Source organism: Dendrobates tinctorius, unplaced genomic scaffold, assembly GCF_039654945.1.
Source record: "Dendrobates tinctorius isolate UK_male_01 unplaced genomic scaffold, ASM3965494v1 ptg000035l, whole genome shotgun sequence".
Taxonomy (NCBI): Eukaryota; Metazoa; Chordata; class Amphibia; order Anura; family Dendrobatidae; genus Dendrobates; species Dendrobates tinctorius.
The window spans coordinates 67,874,713-67,896,920 of record NW_027361703.1 but is presented as its reverse complement, the minus strand read 5'-3'; the positions used below and the strand labels follow the sequence as shown (position 1 = coordinate 67,896,920).

At 39.6% G+C, this 22,208-nt stretch overlaps 1 protein-coding gene across 5 annotated transcripts in view; it reads left to right on the top strand.

Annotated features, from left to right (window-relative positions):
• CDHR3 (cadherin related family member 3) overlaps positions 1 to 22,208 on the top strand; it is a 119,468-nt gene that overhangs the window by 12,232 nt on the left and 85,028 nt on the right. For 3 of the 5 annotated variants that reach the window (XM_073573592.1, XM_073573588.1, XM_073573591.1), the window contains exons 2-4: positions 17,505 to 17,689; positions 20,169 to 20,337; positions 21,462 to 21,553. In XM_073573592.1, the coding sequence (XP_073429693.1) occupies positions 17,505 to 17,689; positions 20,169 to 20,337; positions 21,462 to 21,553 (446 nt within the window). Of the gene's footprint in view, positions 1 to 7,437; positions 7,598 to 17,504; positions 17,690 to 20,168; positions 20,338 to 21,461; positions 21,554 to 22,208 lie in introns of all 5 variants that reach the window. The other 2 variants (XM_073573589.1, XM_073573590.1) reach the window with 1 other exon arrangement.

The following is a 22,208-nucleotide window of genomic DNA, read 5'->3' as shown; positions in this document are numbered from 1 at the left end:
AATGAGTTTCTTACAATGCTCTGCTGGAATTTTAGACCATTCTTCTTTGGCAAACTGCTCCAGGTCCCTGATATTTGAAGGGTGCCTTCTCCAAACTGCCATTTTTAGATCTCTCCACAGGTGTTCTATGGGATTCAGGTCTGGACTCATTGCTGGCCACCTTAGAAGTCTCCAGTGCTTTCTCTCAAACCATTTTCTAGTGCTTTTTGAAGTGTGTTTTGGGTCTTGTCCTGCTGGAAGACCCATGACCTCTGAGGGAGACCCAACTTTCTCACACTGGGCCCTACATTATGCTGCAAAATTTGTTGGTAGTCTTCAGACTTCATAATGCCATGCACACGGTCAAGCAGTCCAGTGCCAGAGGCAGCAAAGCAACCCCAAAACATCAGGGAACCTCCGCCATGTTTGACTGTAGGGACCGTGTTCTTTTCTTTGAATGCCTCTTTTTTTCCTGTAAACTCTATGTTGATGCCTTTGCCCAAAAAGCTCTACTTTTGTCTCATCTGACCAGAGAACATTCTTTCAAAACATTTTAGGCTTTTTCAGGTAAGTTTTGGCAAACTCCAGCCTGGCTTTTTTATGTCTCGGGGTAAGAAGTGGGGTCTTCCTGGGTCTCCTACCATACAGTCCCTTTTCATTCAGATGCCGATGGATAGTACAGGTTGACACTGTTGTACCCTCGGACTGCGGGGCAGCTTGAACTTGTTTGGATGTTAGTCGAGGTTCTTTATCCAACATCCGCACAATCTTGCGTTGAAATCTCTTGTCAATTTTTCTTTTCCGTCCATATCTAGGGAGGATAGCCACAGTGCCATGGGCTTTAAACTTCTTGATGACACTGTGCACGGTAGACACAGGAACATTCAGGTCTTTGGAGATGGACTTGTAGTCTTGAGATTGCTCATGCTTCCTCACAATTTGGTTTCTCAAGTCCTCAGACAGTTCTTTGGTCTTCTTTCTTTTCTCCATGCTCAATGTGGTACACACAAGAACACAGGACCGAGGTTGAGTCAACTTTAATCCATGTCAACTGGCTGCAAGTGTGATTTAGTTATTGCCAACACCTGTTAGGTGCCACAGGTAAGTTACAGGTGCTGTTAATTACACAAATTAGAGAAGCATCACATGATTTTTCGAACAGTGCCAATACTTTTGTCCACCCTCTTTTTTTATGTTTGGTGTGGAATTATATCCAATTTAGCTTTAGGACAATTCTTTTTGTGTTTTTTCATTTAAGACAAATTAAATGAAGATAATAATAACAAAGAATTTGTGTTTGCAATTATTTTCAGGAAGAAACTGAGTATTATCTGACAGAATTGCAGGGGTGTCAAAACTTTTGGCCACAACTGTATATAAAGGTGGGGAGCACAGATCACATGTGGAAACTGGGGGGCACAGAGATCATGGGGGGCACATAGCTGCATAGCTGGGGGGGGCACATAGCTGAGGGGCACAGATTACAAGTAGAAAAGCACACAATTGCCAGCAGAGAGATCCCCGGGGAGGCACAGAGCTGCGGGCATGCACAGAGATCGCTGTGGACTCTCTGGCAGCATCTCCTCTTCCGGGACATGTGGACGGGAGAGCATTGGACGCTAATCCCGCCCACCCAGATGCTAACCCCACCCACCTAGACGACGTCATCATTCATGTGCAGGGCAGGCAGCGTTTTGTAATGAAGGGGTTAAAGGGCCGGCAGCTGACAGGATACAGCTGCCGCCTGAGCATTGGGGACTCCAGGGACCTGCCCGCGGGTCAGAGGTTCCCCACCCCTGCTTTAAGGGGACTAACAAGTACACTGGAAAGTAAAAAAAAAGAAGTTTTAAAGATTCTGAACAAAAATACACATATATGGTATCACCACGTTCAGTAAAGTCCAATCTATCAAAATTTAAAAATAATTCACCTGATTGGTAAACACCATAAAAGAAAAAAAATTCAAGAACGATAAAATTACATTTTTTTGCTTGCTGCAATTCCATAAAAAATTCTGTAACAAGCGATCAAAATGTCACATCTATCCTAAAATGGTATCAATAAAAATATTAAGCCATCACACAGCTCCATTGACCGAAAAATTAAAACGTTATTGGTCTTCGAACAATCGCAACACAACCCCCCCCACAATTTTTTTTTTTTTTTTTTTTTTAAACGTCTCACTTTTTTTTTTTCACCACAAAAATAATAAAACAAACTGGACATGTTTGGTATACTGATGAGAAGAATCATATTGCAGGGTCATTTTTGCCACAAAATGTACACCGTGAAGACAATTCCCTAAAAACAAATTTTAGAATTGCTTTTTTTCACAATTTCTCCACACTTGGATTTTTTCCCCCCATTTTCCAGTACCCTATGTAGCAAAATGAATGGTGTCTTTCAAAAGAACAACTTGTTTTGCAAAAAAAAAAACAGCCCTCATACATTTGTGTGGACAGAAAAATAAAAAAATTACGGCCCTGGGAAGAAGAGGAGGAAAAAACAAAGCCGCAAATCAGAAACTGGCCCAGTTGTAAAGGGGTTAAAGAAAAACTAAGATCTATCAAGTCCAACAAATTTTCCCACTTTAGGGAAATATTTTTCCCATTTCCAAATATAACAGTCAGAAAAAAAACCCTGGATTAGTGTTGAGTCTGTGGCGCTGCTGCCAGTGGTCGAGTATTGCCTTCAGCGCCGACGTCACATCAACAGTGTGGCTGTCAATCAGTGAGCTCGGCACACAATACTGGACAATTGGAGCAGAGCCAGAAACTCAGCATTGTATCCGGAGATGGTGAATAAAGAAACTGCAGCCAGGGACCAAGAGTTTCTAAAATCCCTTTACGTACCTTTAATTTGTATTTTTTTCTAAGAAGGCCACTTAGGTCCCTCTTAAACTTTTTTATAATGAAACACACACAATAACATGGTATGTGGGTTCCACACCGTAAAGGAAAGAATTGTAGTTTGTGATATGCTTAAAATTTCTCTCCTTCCGACAGAGGATGTCCCTTGTCATTGGACCAGGCCTAGTTGTAAAAAATATCATTAGAAAGATCTCTGTACTGTCTCTTTATAGTGGTACATTGCAGTGAGATCGCCCCTAAGCCTTTGGCTGGGCTTCACAAGAGTCTGCGATTTTCTATTGCAATACCATGGTATTGGATAATATAAATCAATCTATCAGGTTCAAGTCCTCCATCATTCTCGTTTGGACTTTTGTTACTCTCTACTAACCGGTCTCCCTCTAACCAAACTCTCCCCTCTCCAATCTGTCCTGAATGCTGCAGCCAGGATCGTATTCCTCACCAATCGTTATACCGATGCCTCTACCTTGTGCCAGTCCTTACACTAGTTACCCATCCACTCCAGAATTCAGTATAAACTTATTACCCTCACCCGCAAAGCAATCCATGGCCCAGCACCACTCTACATCTCCTCCCTCTTCTCAGCCTACCACCCTTCCCCGTGCACTCCGGTCTGCTAATGACCTGAGGTTAACATCCTCAATAATCAGAACCTCCCACTCCCATCTCCAAGACTTTTCACGTGCTGCTTCAATTCTTTGGAATGCACTACCCAGGTTAATACAATTAATCCCCAAGCCCCACAGTTTTCAGCGTGCCCTAAAATCGCAATCGTTCAGACTGGCCTACCGCCTCAACGCATTAACCTAAATATCCTTGTGTGTCCCATTCTAAATTTTTACCATAATCAGGTTCCTCACATCATGTTCTCACCTGCTTTATGCATTTAATAGCCCTCTGTGTCTGTACTGTTACATATTTAGACTGTTAACTGGTTCATGCAGCATCACAGGAACACCCGATTCTTACACTATGGCTGGTCCGAACAATAAAAGCAATTGTTACCATCCACCTTTCGTGTCTCCCCTTTTTCCTTATAGATTGTAAGCTTGCGAGCAGGGCCCTCATTCCTCTTGGTATCTGTTTTGATCTATGTGTTTATTGGTATGCTGTAATGTCTATTCTACGTACAAGTCCCCTCTAAAATGTAAAGTGCTGCGGAATATGTTGGCACTATACAAATAAAATTATTATTATTATAAAAATTACATTTTTAAAACATATACAAATTCAATTCATTCCACTTTTGGTCCATTAAAAAAATAAAAATAACACTTTATTTTATTGTTTGTTGTTTTTTTTTGTTTACAAATTTCTGAATTCTTTTTCAATACTGAATATCGCCAGAATAACCGACCTGTAAAATCACATTGCCAAGCTATGGAATTGAAGTGGCGAAGGATATATTTGGTATGCAAGCTTTTTCCTTTTAGAACATTTCCTTCTCTTTTTTTTTAAATCAGGGTAGGAGCCCACAATCTGGAGTTGCTGTGGCTTTGATCCTGCGTACTTATGCAGCGTAAAACCCGCAGCGGCCAAATGTTACAACATAGTGGATGGGAAAACAAGAAATCCAATGTCCACCGTGCATGCATCCACAGATGCCCGTGGATCACCCGCGGAGACAGAAATGCGGTGCGTCTTTCCAGACCGCAGCATGTTAATTTCTCTTGCGGAGATGCGAGCCTTCGCGAGATAAATTTCACCAATAGAATGTATTGGATGCGGTGAATCCGCACGGTTCAGTGAATACATGCAGATTTACCTTCATTCAATAGATGGCAGTGCTTTGGACGCAGCGAACATGCACTGCATCCAAAGCACTGCTAGTTCCGGATTGTGTACACCAGGCTTTAATCAAAATTTTTGTTCATGTCAGATCAGCTTTAGGCTATGTGCCCACGTAGCGTTTTATTCCGGACACTAAAAACCGGACTCCTTCCCAGAAATCACGCGTTTTTTTCCGCGCGATTTAACCCGATTCTGTTCGCGATTTTCGCGTGCGATATTCAAGCACTTTCCAAGCGATTTGAAGCATCGTTTGGAAAGTGATTGACAGGTTGGTCACACTCGTCAAACATAGTGTTTGACAAGTGTGACCAGGTTTTTACTATTGAGGCCGCCTATGCGGCATCAATAGTAAAAGATAGAATGCTAAAAAAAATAAAAAAAATCGGGGTATATTTACCTTCCGGCATCCCGCGCTGCATTCCTGGCCTCAGCGTTCCCAGTAATGCCTTGGGAGACCTGTGATGACGTTGGTCTCGCGTTGCTATAGCGATCTCGAGAGACCACGTCATCACAGGACCGTGCCGCAAGGCATTACTGGGAACGCTGAGGCCCGGGAATGCAGCGCGTGACGCCAGAAGGTAAATATACCCCGATTTTTTTATTTATTTATTTTTTTTTTTTACAGGGGTATGGTACCCAGGGCCTGGAGGACAGTCTCCTCACCTCCACACCGTGGGTACCAACCGCACATGAGACGCTTAACTTCCCGCATGGTGGGCATAGCCACATGCGGGAAGTAAGCGATTCTCATGCATTCCTATGGGTGCGGAATCGCGGCAATTCTTTGCGATTCCGCACAAAAGAATGACCATGCTGCAATTTTTTCCGTGATGCGATTCCGCCGCGGAAAAAAGCACAGCATTAGCACAGCATGTGCGGAATGCCATAGGAATGCATGGGGTGCGTCATGTACAAGATTTTTAAACGTTTTTGCACCAAAAATCGCGGCAAAAACGCTTAAAAATCGCTACGTGGGCACACAGCCTTAGTCCAGTTTTAACACCTTCACGCCACAGCCCATTTTTGTTTTTGCATTTCTGTTTTTTGCTCCCCTTCTTCCCAGAGCAAAAACTTTTTAATTTTACCATCACTATGTCCATGTTAGGACTTATTATTTGGGGGACAAGGTTCTACTCTTGAATGACACCATTGGTTTTACCATATAGTGTACAGGAACAACGGAATAAAAATTCCAAGTGTGGTGAAATTGCAAAAAAAGTGCAATTCCACAATTGTTTTTTTTTTCCATGGTCACCAAATGCCAAAACTGACCTGCCATTATGATTCTCCAGGTCTTTATGAGTTTGTAGATACCAAACATGTCTGGGTTCTTTTTGAATTAAGTGATGAAAAAAAAATCCAATTTTGTCAAAAAAAAAAAAATTGTGCCATTTTCTGATACCCATAGCGTTTCCATTTTTCGTGATCTCGGGTTGGTTGAGGGCTTATTTTTTGTGTCCCGAGCTGACATTTTTAATAATACCATTTTAGTGCAATTTGATCACCCGTTATTGCATTTTAATGCAATGTTGCGGCAACCAAAAAAATGTAATTCTGACGTTTTAACTTTTTTTCTTGTTACGTCATTTACTGATAGGCTTAATTAGTGTTATATATTGATAGAGTGATTCTGAATGCGGCAATACCAAATATGTGTATTTTTAAATTATTTTTAATTGTTTTATTTTGAATAGGGCGAAAGGGGGGTGATTTAAACTTGTATTATTTTTTATTTTTTTCAAAACATGTTTTTTACTTTTCACTTGCTTTAATAGTCTCCATGGGAGACTAGAAGCAGCAATCATCTGTTCGCTTTTGCTACACAGAGCAGGGCTTCAGCCCCACTCTCTGTAGCAGAAAGGATCTCTTGCTATGAGCACTGACCACTGGACAGCGCTCTTGGCAATCCGGCAATGGCAACCACAGGGGTCTGCTGCAGATCCCGGGTTGTCATGCCAACCCATCGGTGACACATGGTCATGTGACTCGGGTGCCGATGCGCTTCCAGTGTGAGTGTGTTAATTGCTGCTGTCAGAGACTTACAGCGGCATTTACCAGGTTAACCGTCGCAGGTGGATCATGGTTCCATCCACGGCTGTTAGGGGTACATGTCAACTGTTCATCACCCAACATGCACCATTCATATATGGCACATGTCGTGAATGTGTTAAGCAACCTCTTCAAAAGCTGTCTTAGCTTATAGGAACAATGTACATTATAATTTTTGCTACAGTAGATTGGTTAATTGCATTTTTTGTATGTGGTTATTGGCTCATTAAGAAATGTTAATTGTTTTAATTATCTCTCGTATATCAAATGCTGATTTTACTTTAAGTGTTCTCTCACACAAGCAATGATTCTCTTTTCTGAGAGTATCAGATTGGTTATGGTTCAGGCACTTGGCTCAAACTCTGATTTCAGTGTTAGTTTACTGTGATCATTTCACAGGTGCGGAGGAGACAGAGAACTTAATTTCTCCATCTTCTCCATTGTCGGGTGCAGTCCCTTATTTTACACGCACCAATAGACTTGCACCTGATCCGATTTGCAGAGCCACTTGAAGCATGACCAATTTGATCTGCAGAAAAAAAACACAGATCTCCATAGACTAACATTGGTCCAAGTGTTATCTGATAAAACACCGGTAGCACTCATCCGAGTTATACGCTAGTGTGAGCACGCTCTTAGGGGGATAATTACTGAGTGCTGTAGTTGGAGCAGAGGAGTTAAGCAAGCACAGTAATGGTGTTTGGGTACTCCCTTAGAGACCGCTTTTCTCATCTGTTTGATTCTTCAGGACAACTTGCTCTCAAGGCAGAGGAGGAGATTAGTTATTAGCAGGGCAGGTAAAGCCAGACATTCCACTAGTGCACGGACGATCACTCATAACACAGCCTCTGATCTGAAGATGGAGAAACTCCGGCTCCTTTTTTTCCTGCTGGGTGTAATAGGCCCTGGTATGTTCTCTAATTTTAATTGTCATATCTGTTATTGAATATTGCTTTAAAAAAAATGCAAAAAAATCCTGATCAAGCTATATATTATGCTTACATGCAATAGTTTTATGTAATACATATCGTGACTAGGTTTTTCATGTAGATATTGACATTTATTAGGGATTATTTTTACGGTTTTCTAATACAGAACAAAATGTAAAATAGTTTGCTAAGTTTTTATTGAGATTTATTTAAAGCGGTCTTGTCAAAATTGGTCCAAAATGATCTGAAAATGAGATTGTTGACATCTTTTTAAATACAACAGGAACATAGAGGTTTATTGAGGTTTTTTCTTTTTTAACTTTTATACAGTAGAACAGAATACTTTTCTTTTCCTTGCGGTGGTCAGGAGATGGCTTCTGCTGATTCTATTGTCACACGGCTGTTGTTAGTTGAATGCTTGTTTTATATCTTTAAAAAATTCTTTATCTGTCAGGCAAACACGTGTTTACCTCCAGCATTTGTTCCCATTCACTCTATATTTCTATTCAAAATAATGTTTTTTTATTTAAAGAATAAGACCCTCTATGCAAACAGCTTTATTCTGGATTGTGAAGGGTTCATCAAATTTAGCAATTATTTATGGGGCTCTACTACTATGAGAATACATATGTTTAAATACTATGACTTGATATACAATCTACTCTGATCTTATCTTTCCAACAGATGCAATATTGGGAAATGTAAAATAAAATACTTGTTTTTTTAGTATGAGTAGATGAGTATTTGGTGCATTTTTGATTTTGCAGATTTTCTGCAGCATTTCTGCACTTAATAGGTTCCTTGCGTTATTTCATTGTGTTTTTAGTATTTTTTTAACATGTTTTTATCACATTTTTCTCAGCTTGTCTCCTTTTGGTATGTCAAGTTTTAACCCCTTAAGGACCAGGGGTATTTCCTTTTTTGTGTTTCCATTTTACGCTTCCCTTCTTCCCAAAGCCATAAGTTTGTTTTTTTTCCATCAATATGGCAATCTGATGGCTTGCTTTTTGCGGGACAGTTGTACTTTGGAACGTTACCAATAATTTTACCATATATTGTACTGGAAAATGGGAAAAAAATTTAAGTGTGGTGAAATTGCAAAAAAAAGCGCAATTCCACAATTTTTTGGATTTTTTTTTACCATATTCATTAAATGCTAAAACTGATCTGCCATTATGATTCTCCAGTTTGTAGTGAGTTCGTAGATACCAAACATGTCTAGGTTCTTTTTTATTTAAGTGGTGAAAAAAAAATCCAAAGTTTGTAAAAAAAAAAAAAAAAAAAAAAAGTTGCCATTTTCCGAGACCAATATCGTCTTATCTCCATTTTTGTGGATCTGGGGTTGGGTGGGGGTTTATTTTTTGTGCGCCGAGCTGACATTTTTATTGATACCATTTTGGTGCAGATACGATCTTTTGATCGTCCGTTATTACATTTTATTGCAAAGTTGCAGTAACCAAATAACGCAGTTCTGGTGTTTTGATTTTTTTTCTCGCTATGCCGTTTACCAATTGGATTAATTCTTTTTATATATTGATAGATCGGGTGCCTCTGAACGCGGCAATACCAAATATGTGTATTTTTTTTATTGCTTTATTTTGAATGAGGCGAAAGGGGGGGTGATTTGAACTTTCATATTTTTTATTTTTTTTTATATTTCCAGAAACTTTTTTTTACTTTTTACCTGCTTCAAGAGTCTCCATGGTAGCAGAAACGTTCACTTGCTATAAGCGCCGACCAGCGGGCAGCGCTCATAGGTATTTGGTAATGACAACCACAGGGGTCTCCTGCAGACCCCGACTTGTCATGCCAACCCACTGGCGACCCGTGGTCATGTGACGCAGGCGCCAATGGATGGGATTAGTGAAGCGCTTCCAACGCGTATATGTTAAATGCCGCTGTCGGAGTTTGACAGTGGCATTTAACATGTTAACAGCCGCGGGTGGATCAAGATTCCACACGAGACTGTTAGGGGCACAAGACAGCTGATCAGATCATGATGAGCCCGCACCAAAGAGGGGAAGGCGCCCAATGAAGGATATATCCATCATTGGACGTTAAGGACGTTACAGACTGAATATGAGTCAACAGTGTGATGCAGCAGCAAAAAAGGCAAATGCAAGTTTAGGATGTATTAACAGAAGCATACAGTCTAGATCACGTGAAGTCGTTATTTCCCTCTACTCCTCTTTGGTCAGACCTCATCTGGAATATTGTGTCCAGCTTTGGGCACCACATTTTAAAAAGGACATCAACAAACTGGAGCAAGTTCAGAAAAGAGCGACCAGAATGGTGACCGGTCTGCAAACCCTGTCTTATGAGGAAAGGTTGCAGGATTTGGGAATGTTTAGTTTGCAAAAGAGAAGACTGAGAGGAGACTTAATAGCTGTCTACAAATATCTAAAGGGCTGTCACATTGTAGAAGGATCATCTTTATTCTCATTTGCACAAGGAAAGACTAGAAGCAATGGGATGAAACTGAAGGGGAGGAGACACAGATTAGATATTAAAAAAAACTTTTTGACAGTTAGAGTGATCAATGAGTGGAACAGGCTGCCACGAGAAGTGGTGAGTTCTCCTTCAATGGAAGTCTTCAATCAGAGGCTGGACAGACATCTGACTGGGATGATTTAGCGAATCCTGCTTTGAGCAGGGGGTTGGACCAGATGGCCCAGGAGGTCCCTTCCAACTCTACGATTCTATGATTCTATGATTCTATGATTCTAAGGGGTTAAAAAAAATTACTTTGTTTTGGAAACTTCCTGTTACCTTGATAAAATTTTATTGATTAGTCATGTGAGAATTACATGCATTATTAGTGTGTTCCCACAGTGGAAATGCATTAAGAACACAGTTTTCTACCTGTGGGTTTTCTTCGTCTCATTTATGTCTATTGGGAAAATCTGTAAATAAAATGAATATTTACTGCAACAGCAATTGACATATTGCATGTTTCAAAAATGCACTGCAGGTCAGTTTACTCTGTGTTAAACACAGAGGTCAAGAGATTTCTATAAATCCCATTCACATTGCTGGAATTGTAATAGGCTGTGTTTTTTGCTCAATGAAATTATGCAGAGTCATAAACTCACCAAAAATTCATCATGGGAACATAATCTTAGTGTCAAAAAAACATACTTAGGGTAAGACGTAAGGCCAGACAGAGTAGTCCTCCTATCCTCTCATAGCTGTGATGCATCACAAACCATAACTGCTGTATTTTTTATTTTTTAAATTTGAAGTGGGAACTCTATTTCACTTGCAAAATCACACAGCCATTACAATTGGCAGCAGAATGCGTATCCTCCAGGGAAGTTACCAAGACTGGAGTCCATTCATCAGTCTAGAAACCCACAGGAGTAAAGAGCAACAGATGTATTAAAAGGCACCCATCTCCTCATACATTTGGTGCATCTTTTGGGTCATCCATGTGCACAGACAATTTTTTCTAAGTGCTTACTATTTCAGACAGTTCCTACAAGAGGAATGCCGGCAGGTAACAACTTTTTATTAGTAATAATAGTAGGTTTTATTTAGGTCAGTGGATACTCCTTAACAACAATAGCATGCAAGCTCAGGCTACTTGTGAAAGATACAAATTGCACATCAATATAGTAGGACAATAACGGCTGTAGTCCTACAAAATAAACCATAAGGAGAGCAAACAAAGTATTATACATTGCCCAAATAATACCGCCATGTGGTACCCAAATAACAATTATATACAGTGACCAAGTACAATATCATACAATTCCCAAATAATAACACAATATAGTGTAGATCCTCAATGACAGTGGCCTCTATAGCAGAGGCAGACAAATCATTGGTGCTATTTGGACAGCTGCACAGGGACCCATATCTCAAAGGGGTCCACTACCACCGCCATAGAAGTGAATATAGAAAATCATGCCTAAATTTAATCACAAATGGACTTAAGTCCAAGGGAAGTGGGCAACTCGATATAAAGGCATACAACAGAGACACAATTGAGTTCAGAAAATGCCCAATAAGTAAGAACTACATCATGAAATACACACAGAGTAATATCTTGTGCAAAAATATCAAAATTTTTTATTAGACTATTAAAGCATTAAAATATCAGTAATTACAAAATATGAGTCGGTACATTGGTGAAAGACAACATGGCCAGAACACCCGGTAAGATATAGTAATCAGGTGAGTGGGGGCTAGCAAAAGGGGTTTACAGGAGAAATAGGTGACCCCAAGTCCAAAAATGGGCATATAGTCAAAAACTATGTGTCAAAGTAAATACAAATAATGCCCTGACTGGGGTAATTGCCTTTATATGCCATTTGCACTGCTCAGTAACCAACCTTATAAATCCCACAGTATATTGCGAAGCTCCCCAAAATAAAACGTCAGTACATATCAAAAAAAGAACTATTTCTTACCCATAGTGGTTAGTTTAGTATTTCTCCTGTAAACCCCTTTTGCTAGCCCCCACTCACCTGATTACTATATCTTACCGGGTGTTCTGGCCATGTTGTCTTTCACCAATGTACCGACTCATATTTTGTAATTACTGATATTTTAATGCTTTAATAGTCTAATAAAAAATTTTGCAGTCCAATAGCTCATCCTAATGCACAATTCCACCTGCTTTGGAGGTGGTAGTGGCCCCCTTAGCTCTTGGGCCCCTTTCACCAATGGTATATATACTTATTGCTATGTACTTTGTACAATCCATAAGTTTCATTAATATCAAGGCTGTCTACAACAGTCAGTTGTAACAATTTAGTATTTACTTGGTCTGTCCCCTGAAGATATATTATTATTTTCCCTTTATCTACTGTATCAATGCCCATTTCCTACTGATATTCCAAATGCATCCTTGTTGACCTAGTTGTATCTGTGTTTGATTCCTGTTACTTTATTCTCCAATTCTATTACAGAGGCATTTGGTTTAGAAAACAGAGTACTACATGGCAATAAAGACAATGGAGCAGCATTAGCTATAGGATGCAAAATATTGTTTATTGTGCTTGACAAAAAAATCAAAATCTCTCAATATGAAATGGCTGAAATTTTATACACAGTGATTAGACACAATACACATCATCTCATGCTAATATCCTCCCCTGGGATTCCTTATCATTTACCACTTCCACATATAATGTAGACATACCCTCATGTGCCATTGAGAAGCTCTAGCACCTCCAATACCCCAGAGATTCGTGTTCTGATGTCACAGATTTTCCTCCTTGTGTCAAAGAAGCGATTCACGCTTTAAGGACATTTCTAGGAGATTTCAAATACTGACATGGTTGGTTGATTTGCTAGTTTACACAGTGTTAGACACAAGAGGAGCTTTGTTTGTATGGAGCAGCTTCAGCTATTTCATAAATCACTTCTTAGTGATCACTTACACATCATTACACATGAATATTCTACACATGTAAAGTGTAAGTACAGGCATGCTCCTACTTGTTCTAAACACTTAAGGCAACCATAACAGACTTCAATAGCAAGTTCCCCTGGTCCTCAGCGGATCACCATAGGTTTGGCAGCTAAAAATACCGGAATCAGCTGAGCTCAGGGGATCTAGCTGCTGGTACTAATAGCAATTAGTTATTTTTGCTGATGCAGCAGCAGGTCTCGTATACCAATGTACGACATTAGATTCCACCTAATTAAATGTATAGGTATCTATGCACTACACTAGGGAAACATGTCTGCCATTCATTTTGGCTAGTGATGAGCGAGTATACTCGTTGCTCGGGTGGTCTGATTTGTGACTGCTAGACAGCTTGAATACATGTGTGGAATGCCTGTTTGTTAGGGAATTCCCTCATGTATTCAGGTTGGCTAGCAGCCACATATCATGCAGCTGAGACGACGAAAACTAAATCTCCGAGCACGCCAAAATACTCGATCACCCGAGCACGCCAAAATACTCGGAGATCACCCGAGCAACGATGCTATTCACTCATCACTAATTTTGGCCAATAAAGGGAGTCCTGGGAAGTGTAAGAGATCACCATTGGGCTATCTCGTGAACACATTGGAACGTAAAACAGCAAGAGTAATGAAAACATCTTATTAAAAGAAAAAGTTTTTTCAATGATCAAAAATGATCATCAAAACCGAAGTGAATACATTTGTGTATTGTCAATTTTTTTTTAAAATGGGTTTTAAGGATTAGTTTAAACAGCATGTTACCAGTCATGGCTTAGATAGAGAATGTATGTAACTGTAATCTGTACTGCAAAAGTAATTGTGTTTCTATTTATGCTAATGTCATGTGTCATTCATTCTCCATTTCAATATTTACAGGGATCTAAGTACCTTACTATAAAAAAGCTTGGTCCTCTAAGAAGTCCATAAAGGTGCTGACTGAATATAAACTTAATGTGCACACTATACTGCACATTATAGTATTTACAGTATTCAGCGCTTAAAAGGGGTTGTCTCATGTTCTTTAAGGGGTAATATTGCAAAGTGCTTGTAACACAAGCTAGTTTGTAATTTACTAGGTATTAAAAATACTATTAGAAAAATGAACAGTTCATCAGCTTACCGATGTAGAAGATACCGTATATTGAATTAGGGCACGGTGCACAGAGGGATCAGGCCGGCTCCTGAGCTGAAACCATGGAAGAAATAGTGGAAAAATCTAGCAACCACACAAAAAAATATTTTTTATATATAAAACATCACATTTATTTCTATATGGTTAAAAACAAAGAAAAAATGAATATAATATAAAATAGCATGATGGAGATCAGGTCTACGCATTTAGAGCGTTCGAAGCTTTTAGTCTTGAAGTCGTCAAGACATAAATGTGATGTTTTATATATATCATCTTTAGAACGGTTGGTTGGCGGGGTACCTGAGGGCATACCGTGGCCGCTGGTGTTACTACATGTTTTGTAAGTCTGTTATTGCTGGTGGTGACCACTCCCTCCTTCCTATATAAGGTCGAATGGTACACCAGCTGACTGTTGATAACACAGGTCCTTTGGAAACCATCCATTCTAAAGAGAGGAGTTATCTGGAGCAGTGGTGTTAGCAGCTTACCTGGTGCACTGCCCGTACAGCTGAAAGCGGTGTTCGGGTGCCTTACTCTGCTGTCTGGTGCATGACAGCAGAGGAAGCTACGTGTTGTTTGTCTTTCCCTGTCTGTTATTTTTCCTTGGTGTTTTATTAGTACAGCGGTGGGATCAGTGTCCGCACTTGCCAGTTCCCTAGTAAGGGAAGGGTGCAGGGCAAGTGAGGGACCAAGGTATCCTGTTCGGCGACAGGTTGAAAGAACCTGTATAGGGAATGTCAGGAGAGTTCAGGGCACTTCCTTAGGAGAGTGCAGGAGGTGTCCATTTCCCCGGTCCCTATTGCAGGGCCCACCATTTTAATTGTGTCCGTGGTGTCCCCTGGTTTGTCTTTGTTGGTTTTGTGACTGACCGATTGTCGCATCACCCAGGGCCAGTCACTTCCTGACAGTCAGGAGTTGGAGCGCTGCATCATGAGTTACTTGTGGCCCCAAAAAAACCTCTTTCAGGGCACCCTGAAAACGAGAGGCGCTAAGGATCAGGTGATCATCTCGTTCCCATAATGGCATAGCGCACTCCAACGCCCTGCCTGACAAAAAGGAAATTATAAATCTCACTTTGGTACTCTCTGTTAGGAATCACGAAGCCAGGAACTCCAGGTGGATTGAGCACTGATTCACAAACCCTCTACAAGCCTTGCTGTCCCCAGAAAATTTTTCGGGCAGTGAAAAACTTGGCACAGAGGAAACAGGAACCGCAGCAGTAACCTTAGTAGTGGCTTCGGTGGCTGCTTGTGCTACCAATGCGGCAAGATCCACAGCTGAAGACGCCCGCTTGAGAGTGGTCAACCTGCTGTCAAGCTGCTGGATGTACCGCTGAAGACACTGATCATCCGCCATTGCTATCAGCTACTCTGGCAGGTTAAGCTACATATAGAGCGGAGCATAATAGCCCCATACATTTATTTGTCACTACTGGGTATTTCACCTTATCTCCAATTCCACAACAGCAGTGGCCACTAAACAATATACGGAGCTGCTGTGTTCCGTCCCATACATTGCTTATAGCCGACAACCACCATGGCAGATAAAAGCTGATCAGTGATGTGTCAGGTGTCAGACCACCACCAATCTCATATTGATGACCTGTTCAGTGAATAGGTCATCAATGTAGACACCGGACAAACTTTTTTAAGTACCATAATATGTTTTCTGAATGCTAAATTTTAAAGTAAAATCAAATATTTATTTTTTGAAGCACTTCTGGTTTTGTTTTAAATACAATCTGTCATCAGATTTACCAAAAACAAGTCCAAATATTATAAAATTGATCTATTAAACCTGATTATGTTGATGTACTTTATTTGAAAATGCATGTCAGAATAGCTTTATATTTAAAGTTTTCCAGCCAAATAAAATGAGTTTTTTATGAGTCCAGCTCGAGCTGCTAATTTTGTTACCAGGTCGGAATGATTACGAGAAGGATTATACTGTCATTTTAGATAAGTGCACAGCCTCATCTTGTCCAGATCTGTTTACTAATGTATGTATGTACTGTAAAATGTGGTGAAATATCCTGTATGAAACATGGTTACAAAATAACATCTAATTCCTCACACTGTAGGGTCTCACTCAGATGTCTTCACTTTCCTAATGTAAAAAAGAAGCCATTTTTTAGTGTGCAGAATCCAATTTTGTTCCAAGTGTCAATTTTTATAATTCGTGTGTTATTTTATCTGAAAATAAAAGCAATTATGCCATGTGCACATGGAGTCTTTTTCATAAGTTGTCCGAACAGAGACTGGCCATGTGCCCACAGAGTTTTTCTAGAAATTTGTGAAACTGAGTGGAAACTCTTCAAATCCTCCTCCAAATTTCAAAACTCCTCAAAACCATTGAGTTTCCACTCAGATTTTGCTCCAGAACTCAAGAAAAAACCTCCATATGAACATAGACACTGAGTGGAAACTCAAAGTGTTTGAGGAATTTTGAGACTTGAAGGTGTTGGGAGAGTTTGTGCTCCGTTTTCACTCCAAAATCCCTGTCTACACACAGCTTAATAGAGGATTAAAAAAGATTAATTGCTCAGTGAAAAACGGACTCATATGACACATGGATGGCATCCCGAATGTCATTCATTTTTTCAATAATGCATTCATTTGAATATAAAAATGTGATCTGCAAAGTGGATAAAAAATGGGCATGCCTCTAATCATGTGAACATGCACAAAAGTTATAATAGATACGTGTTATATCTTTGAAAAATATAAGTATATCACAGATGAGAATAACGAACATCTAAATTAGGTTTTAAACTGACAGAAACTGACAGGATAGGTGGGTAGTTGACATTGGATACATATCCTGTCTGTATGAACCTAAGATGAAAACAAAATGAGAAAATACCATATACTAAATAAATAGTAATAGTACATGTAAATAACATAGAATACTTAATTAACATTGTTTTGATCAAAAAAATGTAAAAGCTATCCCCACCACGACAAGGTGATCCTACTCGGGATGGTACTTAATTCTTGTAGTTCTCATTATGTGTCAGGTGCCCTAAAAATAGAAGAGGGCAGATCTGTAAAGTAGATAATAAATGGACATGTGTCTGGGCTTGTGAATATGCCCATAAACTAAAGTATGTGTTGTATCTGTGAAAAACATGAGGATAATGAACTTCTAAATGAGGATTTAAACTGACTGGATAGGTGAGTGGTTTATATTGGATATATATCCTGTCTTTACTCACCCAGTGACAGGATAAGCAGACATGGTGGATTTATCTAATTCCTTTCTACCATATTTCATATATATTATGGTTGATTTTTTCTAAAATTGTTATTTTCATATTGCATCTTTTTTTGTTAAAAGGAGGAGGCACATCACTGTTTATTGGACTGCCTAATACGACTTCACTGGAGGAAAACCAACCAGCTGGAATAGTCGTCTACACATTTTCTGTAACCTCGACTTCCTTATTGGTAACTCCCAGAATTATAAACAGCAATCCACTTACCCGTGCCTTCAGAATTGATGAACAGCCCCCAAATTATTTGGTAATTTTTTTTTAATAGACAAATGTTAACAACAGTTTTTATAGTTACCGATTATTCTTACAAGTTATAGTCTGGAAAATCCTTATACTGCTAAAACTTACAATTACATTAGGAAATTGTCCAGAAATATTAATGTCTGATCTATAGGAGAACCTTAGGGAGAGTGAAAGCTGGTACCCCCATTTAGCAGCTGAAAACTGCACCAGCATTGTCAGAACCTAAATAATGAACAGGGCGGAACGCAGCAGCTCCATGTATTGTTTAATGGTCAATGCCAAGAACTGTGGGCTAACTTTTAGAGTTTGTCAAGAACTCAAGTATTGATGACCTATATACTGTATAAGATAAGTCATAAATTGGAGATCAGTGGGGGTGCGATATCTGATACCTCCACTGAGAAGCTGAAAACTGCACCAGCGGCAATTTGAAGTAAGTGATATACTAGGCAGAACAACACAGCCTCATCTAGTGCTTAGTGGACACTGCTGAGTACTGTACTTTATCTCCCATTCAGATGAAGCCGAATATGGCTCTTTAGTTCCAATTGATGTACGTCTCTTAAGCCCCCGTCTCACATAGCGAGATCGCTGAAGCGTCACCGATTTTGTGACGCAACAGCGATCTCGCTACATGTGACACGCAGCGGCGACCCCCCTCCCCCGCTGGATATCGGTAATCGTCCTCGAATGTCCTGGGCCATTTTTTCATCGTCGGTGTCCCGCTGGTCAGCGCTCTTCGCTGTGTTTGACCCGATGAGCGACCTTGTTGGCGACGCAGAACTCAGGGGTGCAGGCTGGAATCATTCAGAAAAGCTGCTGTGTGACAAGGTACCAACGACTGCCGAGGATCGCTGGATGGTTGCTCGGTCGCTGAAGAGATCTGCCTGTTTGGCATCTTACTAGTGACCATTTAGTGACGCACCAGCGATTCTTACCAGGTAGTATCATTGTCGGGATCACTGGTGCGTCGCTAAGTGAAACGGGACCATTAGGTTCAGCTGTTGTAGTTTTCAGCTTGATAGATAGGGTATCTGGACCCCTAATGATTTCCAATTAATGACCAATCCTGTTGATTGGTCATTAATACTTAAGTTCTGGACTGCCCCTTTTAAAAAGTTGTAACAATAAATCATAATTATACAATAAAGGCCAGTGCCTGCTTTAAACTTATTTACATATAATAAAAGTATTAGCCAACCTGTCTGACCCTAGTTAGTGTTTCAAAGGCTTCAGTTAGGCATTTCACACAAGGTGCCCATTTACGTAAAGCTTCAGTGCCCACACTTCCCAGCCTGAAGGGTTAGCTTGAACATGTCACAACATTCTATAATATACTCTGGTTTGCTAATTATTTCATTGGCTTAACACAATATACAAGCATGTATTATCTGTAATAGTTGTGGTGATATTTATATGTATCTACATTTACATGATTATTGTACAACCCCCAATTCCAAAATCATTGGTAAAATGTAAAGTACACAGGAATGCAGTGATTTAGAAATCTCTTATAGCCATATGACTTTATAGCCATATTTTATTCAAAATAGAACATAGAACCATGGATCAGAAGTTGAGACTTAGACATTTTTCAATTTGATTTGAAAAAAAAACCTCATTTAGAAATTGATAGCGGCAACACATCTAAGCATCTAAAAAAAATGTGGGACAGGGTTAACAACAGGCAGGAAAAGTAAGTGATACTACTGGAAATTAGCTAGCAGGTAAATAATTTTCATCTAAGCCACAATATTGTGTATAAAAGAGCATGTTAGAGAGGCAGAGTCTCTCAGAAGCAAAGATGGTCAGAGGTTCATCAATCTGAGAAGAACTGCGTCTAAAAATTGTGAAACATTTTAAGGAAAATGTTCCCAGAAGTAAAATTGTTAAGACTTTGAATATCTCACCATCTACATCACATAATATCATCAAAATATTCAGAGTTTTATGGAGAAATCCATGTGCACAAGGGACAAGGCCTACGATCAAAGTAGGAGGTTTGTGAACTTTGGGCACTGTATTAAAAACATGATTTCGTGCCGTGATGTGATTTGGTCATGTAAATCACTGCAGGACTGTTGAGTAGCTAGAACCCTACATCAGGCAAGATTAGGACAACATTCATCTTCCAAAACTCCAGCAATCGGTCTCCTCCGTTCCCAGAAGTTTACCGACTGCTGTAAACAGAGGGGATTCTACACAATGGTAGACATGGCCCTGTCCCAACTTTTTGAAGATGCGTTGCTGCCACCACCAATTGCTTAATTAGTTATTTTATTCAAATGAAAAGGAAAAATATCTAAGTTTATGATCTGTGATCTATGTTAAGCCGTGAATAAAATATGTCTATAAGAGGTTTCCAAATAATTCAGTTCTTGTTTTCTTTACATTTTACACAGCGTCCCAACTTTTTTGGAATTGGAGTTGTATGTGTTTTCATGTAATATCATCTGAAAGTGTAAATATTGTACTTCTTACAGGTAGTAACCACAGGGAGTCCTGTACTTGATTTTGAAACTACACCCAGTAGCTTTGATATACAGATTTACATGGAGGATGACAAAATGGCCACTGAGTTGCAAACTTTAACTGTGCAGCTCACTAATATTAATGAGCCTCCAGTGTTTCTCGATAACCTAGCAAATCAAGGTGAGTATCAGCTATAATCAAAGTATTATTATCATATTAATGCACACATTTGCTAAAAATAAAATGTGGTCAGAAATTCATGCATGTGGAGCATGTTATGATGACAGGGAGTATTTATTCATAGTGCATTTACTTCACTGTAGATGCGGTATTGATACACTTTTGCTTTCTTTACCAAATTTGATATAATGTGTTTAGCCTAATTCGAGACTTGAATAGGCAGAACATAAAACATAGATTATTCTTTATTGTATTCTTCATTGTATACCTTCTCAGGCTCTAAACAAGGCATAACTCATTAGATAAGTTTGTGTAGAGTGTGTCTATAGGGTCAAATAATTTCTAAATAAATACATCTCTTGCATGGGGCAGATATAATTGTGCACTCACCCTAGTAGGACTATCCTCATTCAGGATTGACAGAAGGAATACAGATGTATACAGGAGACAGTTCAGAAATGGCTTTTTCTCATAACGAGGCAACTGGCTTGACAGTTACAGATGTTCTTTCAATGGGCAATGGTTGAACAGTTAGTCTGGAAACACAACAACAGTGGGACTGCACTTGCAACGCTTTTGTTGCCTCCATGCACTCTTTTCAGCCGCTTTACCTTCACACCAACACAGTCTTGTGTCAAGCTTAAAGGAGACTTTTCACTTTGAATTGGGCACACCATGTAATAGTGGCTGAAGAGCATAATAAAACATTTCTATTTTTTATTTTTTCAATTCTGCTTTGTGTAAATCAGTTATTCTTTTTAATTCCAAGTGTGTGATATCGGATAGTTTTCACATGGGCTGTGTACTTCTTCTCCCTGTATAGTGTTGCCTAATCATAAGAAGACAGCAATGCTCACAAGAAAGAAGAACACACCCCACCATAGCTTAGAGCAAGTTTAAGTGTGTTAGATATACAGTATAACTGACAGTCCTGATCGCCTGGGCTATCCTCCTGCATGATTAGAAAGTGCTGGGAGTAGAGCACAGACAATTAATCTCTGCTTGTTCCTTTCCTTCCTATTGGTTATGGAATATTCTTTTGGTTAAATTGTTGAAAAAATACTAAAAAACTAAAGTACTACTATATTAGCAAAAAATATAATTGTAAATTTTATATTCTGTAGTTGTGACAATTTATATTGAAGAGGGAACTCCGAATGGAGTCATTTATACAACTCTAGTATCTGATCCTGAGGATGCCATAAGTGCACTAAAGGTTAGTTTTGTAAACCTTTAAAACTATACATGAGGAGCTGAAACAGAGAATGTGTGTTAATTGTTGTACATGACAGCCTTACATTTATACTGTCTAACAAAGCTTATATAACTCATCAACACAAGTGAAGAGAAGAAATATGTAGCAATTTAATTCTTAATGGAAAATGAAAAATTAAGAGAGAGAGAGAGAGAAAAAGAGATACAGGCACACATAACGGTGCTTTTGCAGCTGTATGTGTGTCTGCATTTTAGGCCAGGATCACACATGCGAGAAACACGGCCGAGTTAATACATGGCACGGCCACCAGCACTCGGGAGCAGAGCATGCGGCTCCATGTAATAATAATAATAATAATCTTTATTTTTATATAGCGCTAACATATTCCGCAGCGCTTTACAGTTTTGCACACATTATCATCGCTGTCCCGATGGGGCTCACAATCTAAATTCCCTATCAGTATGTCTTTGGAGTGTGGGAGGAAACCCACGCAAACACGGGGAGAACATACAAACTCCTTGCAGATGTTGTCCTTGGTGGGATTTGAATCCCAGGACCCCAGCGCTGCAAGGCTGCAGTGCTAACCACACCATGCTGCCCTCCATGTATTGCTATGCGTCCGCACACTTCAGTCCGAGTGCCGGTGGCAGTGCTG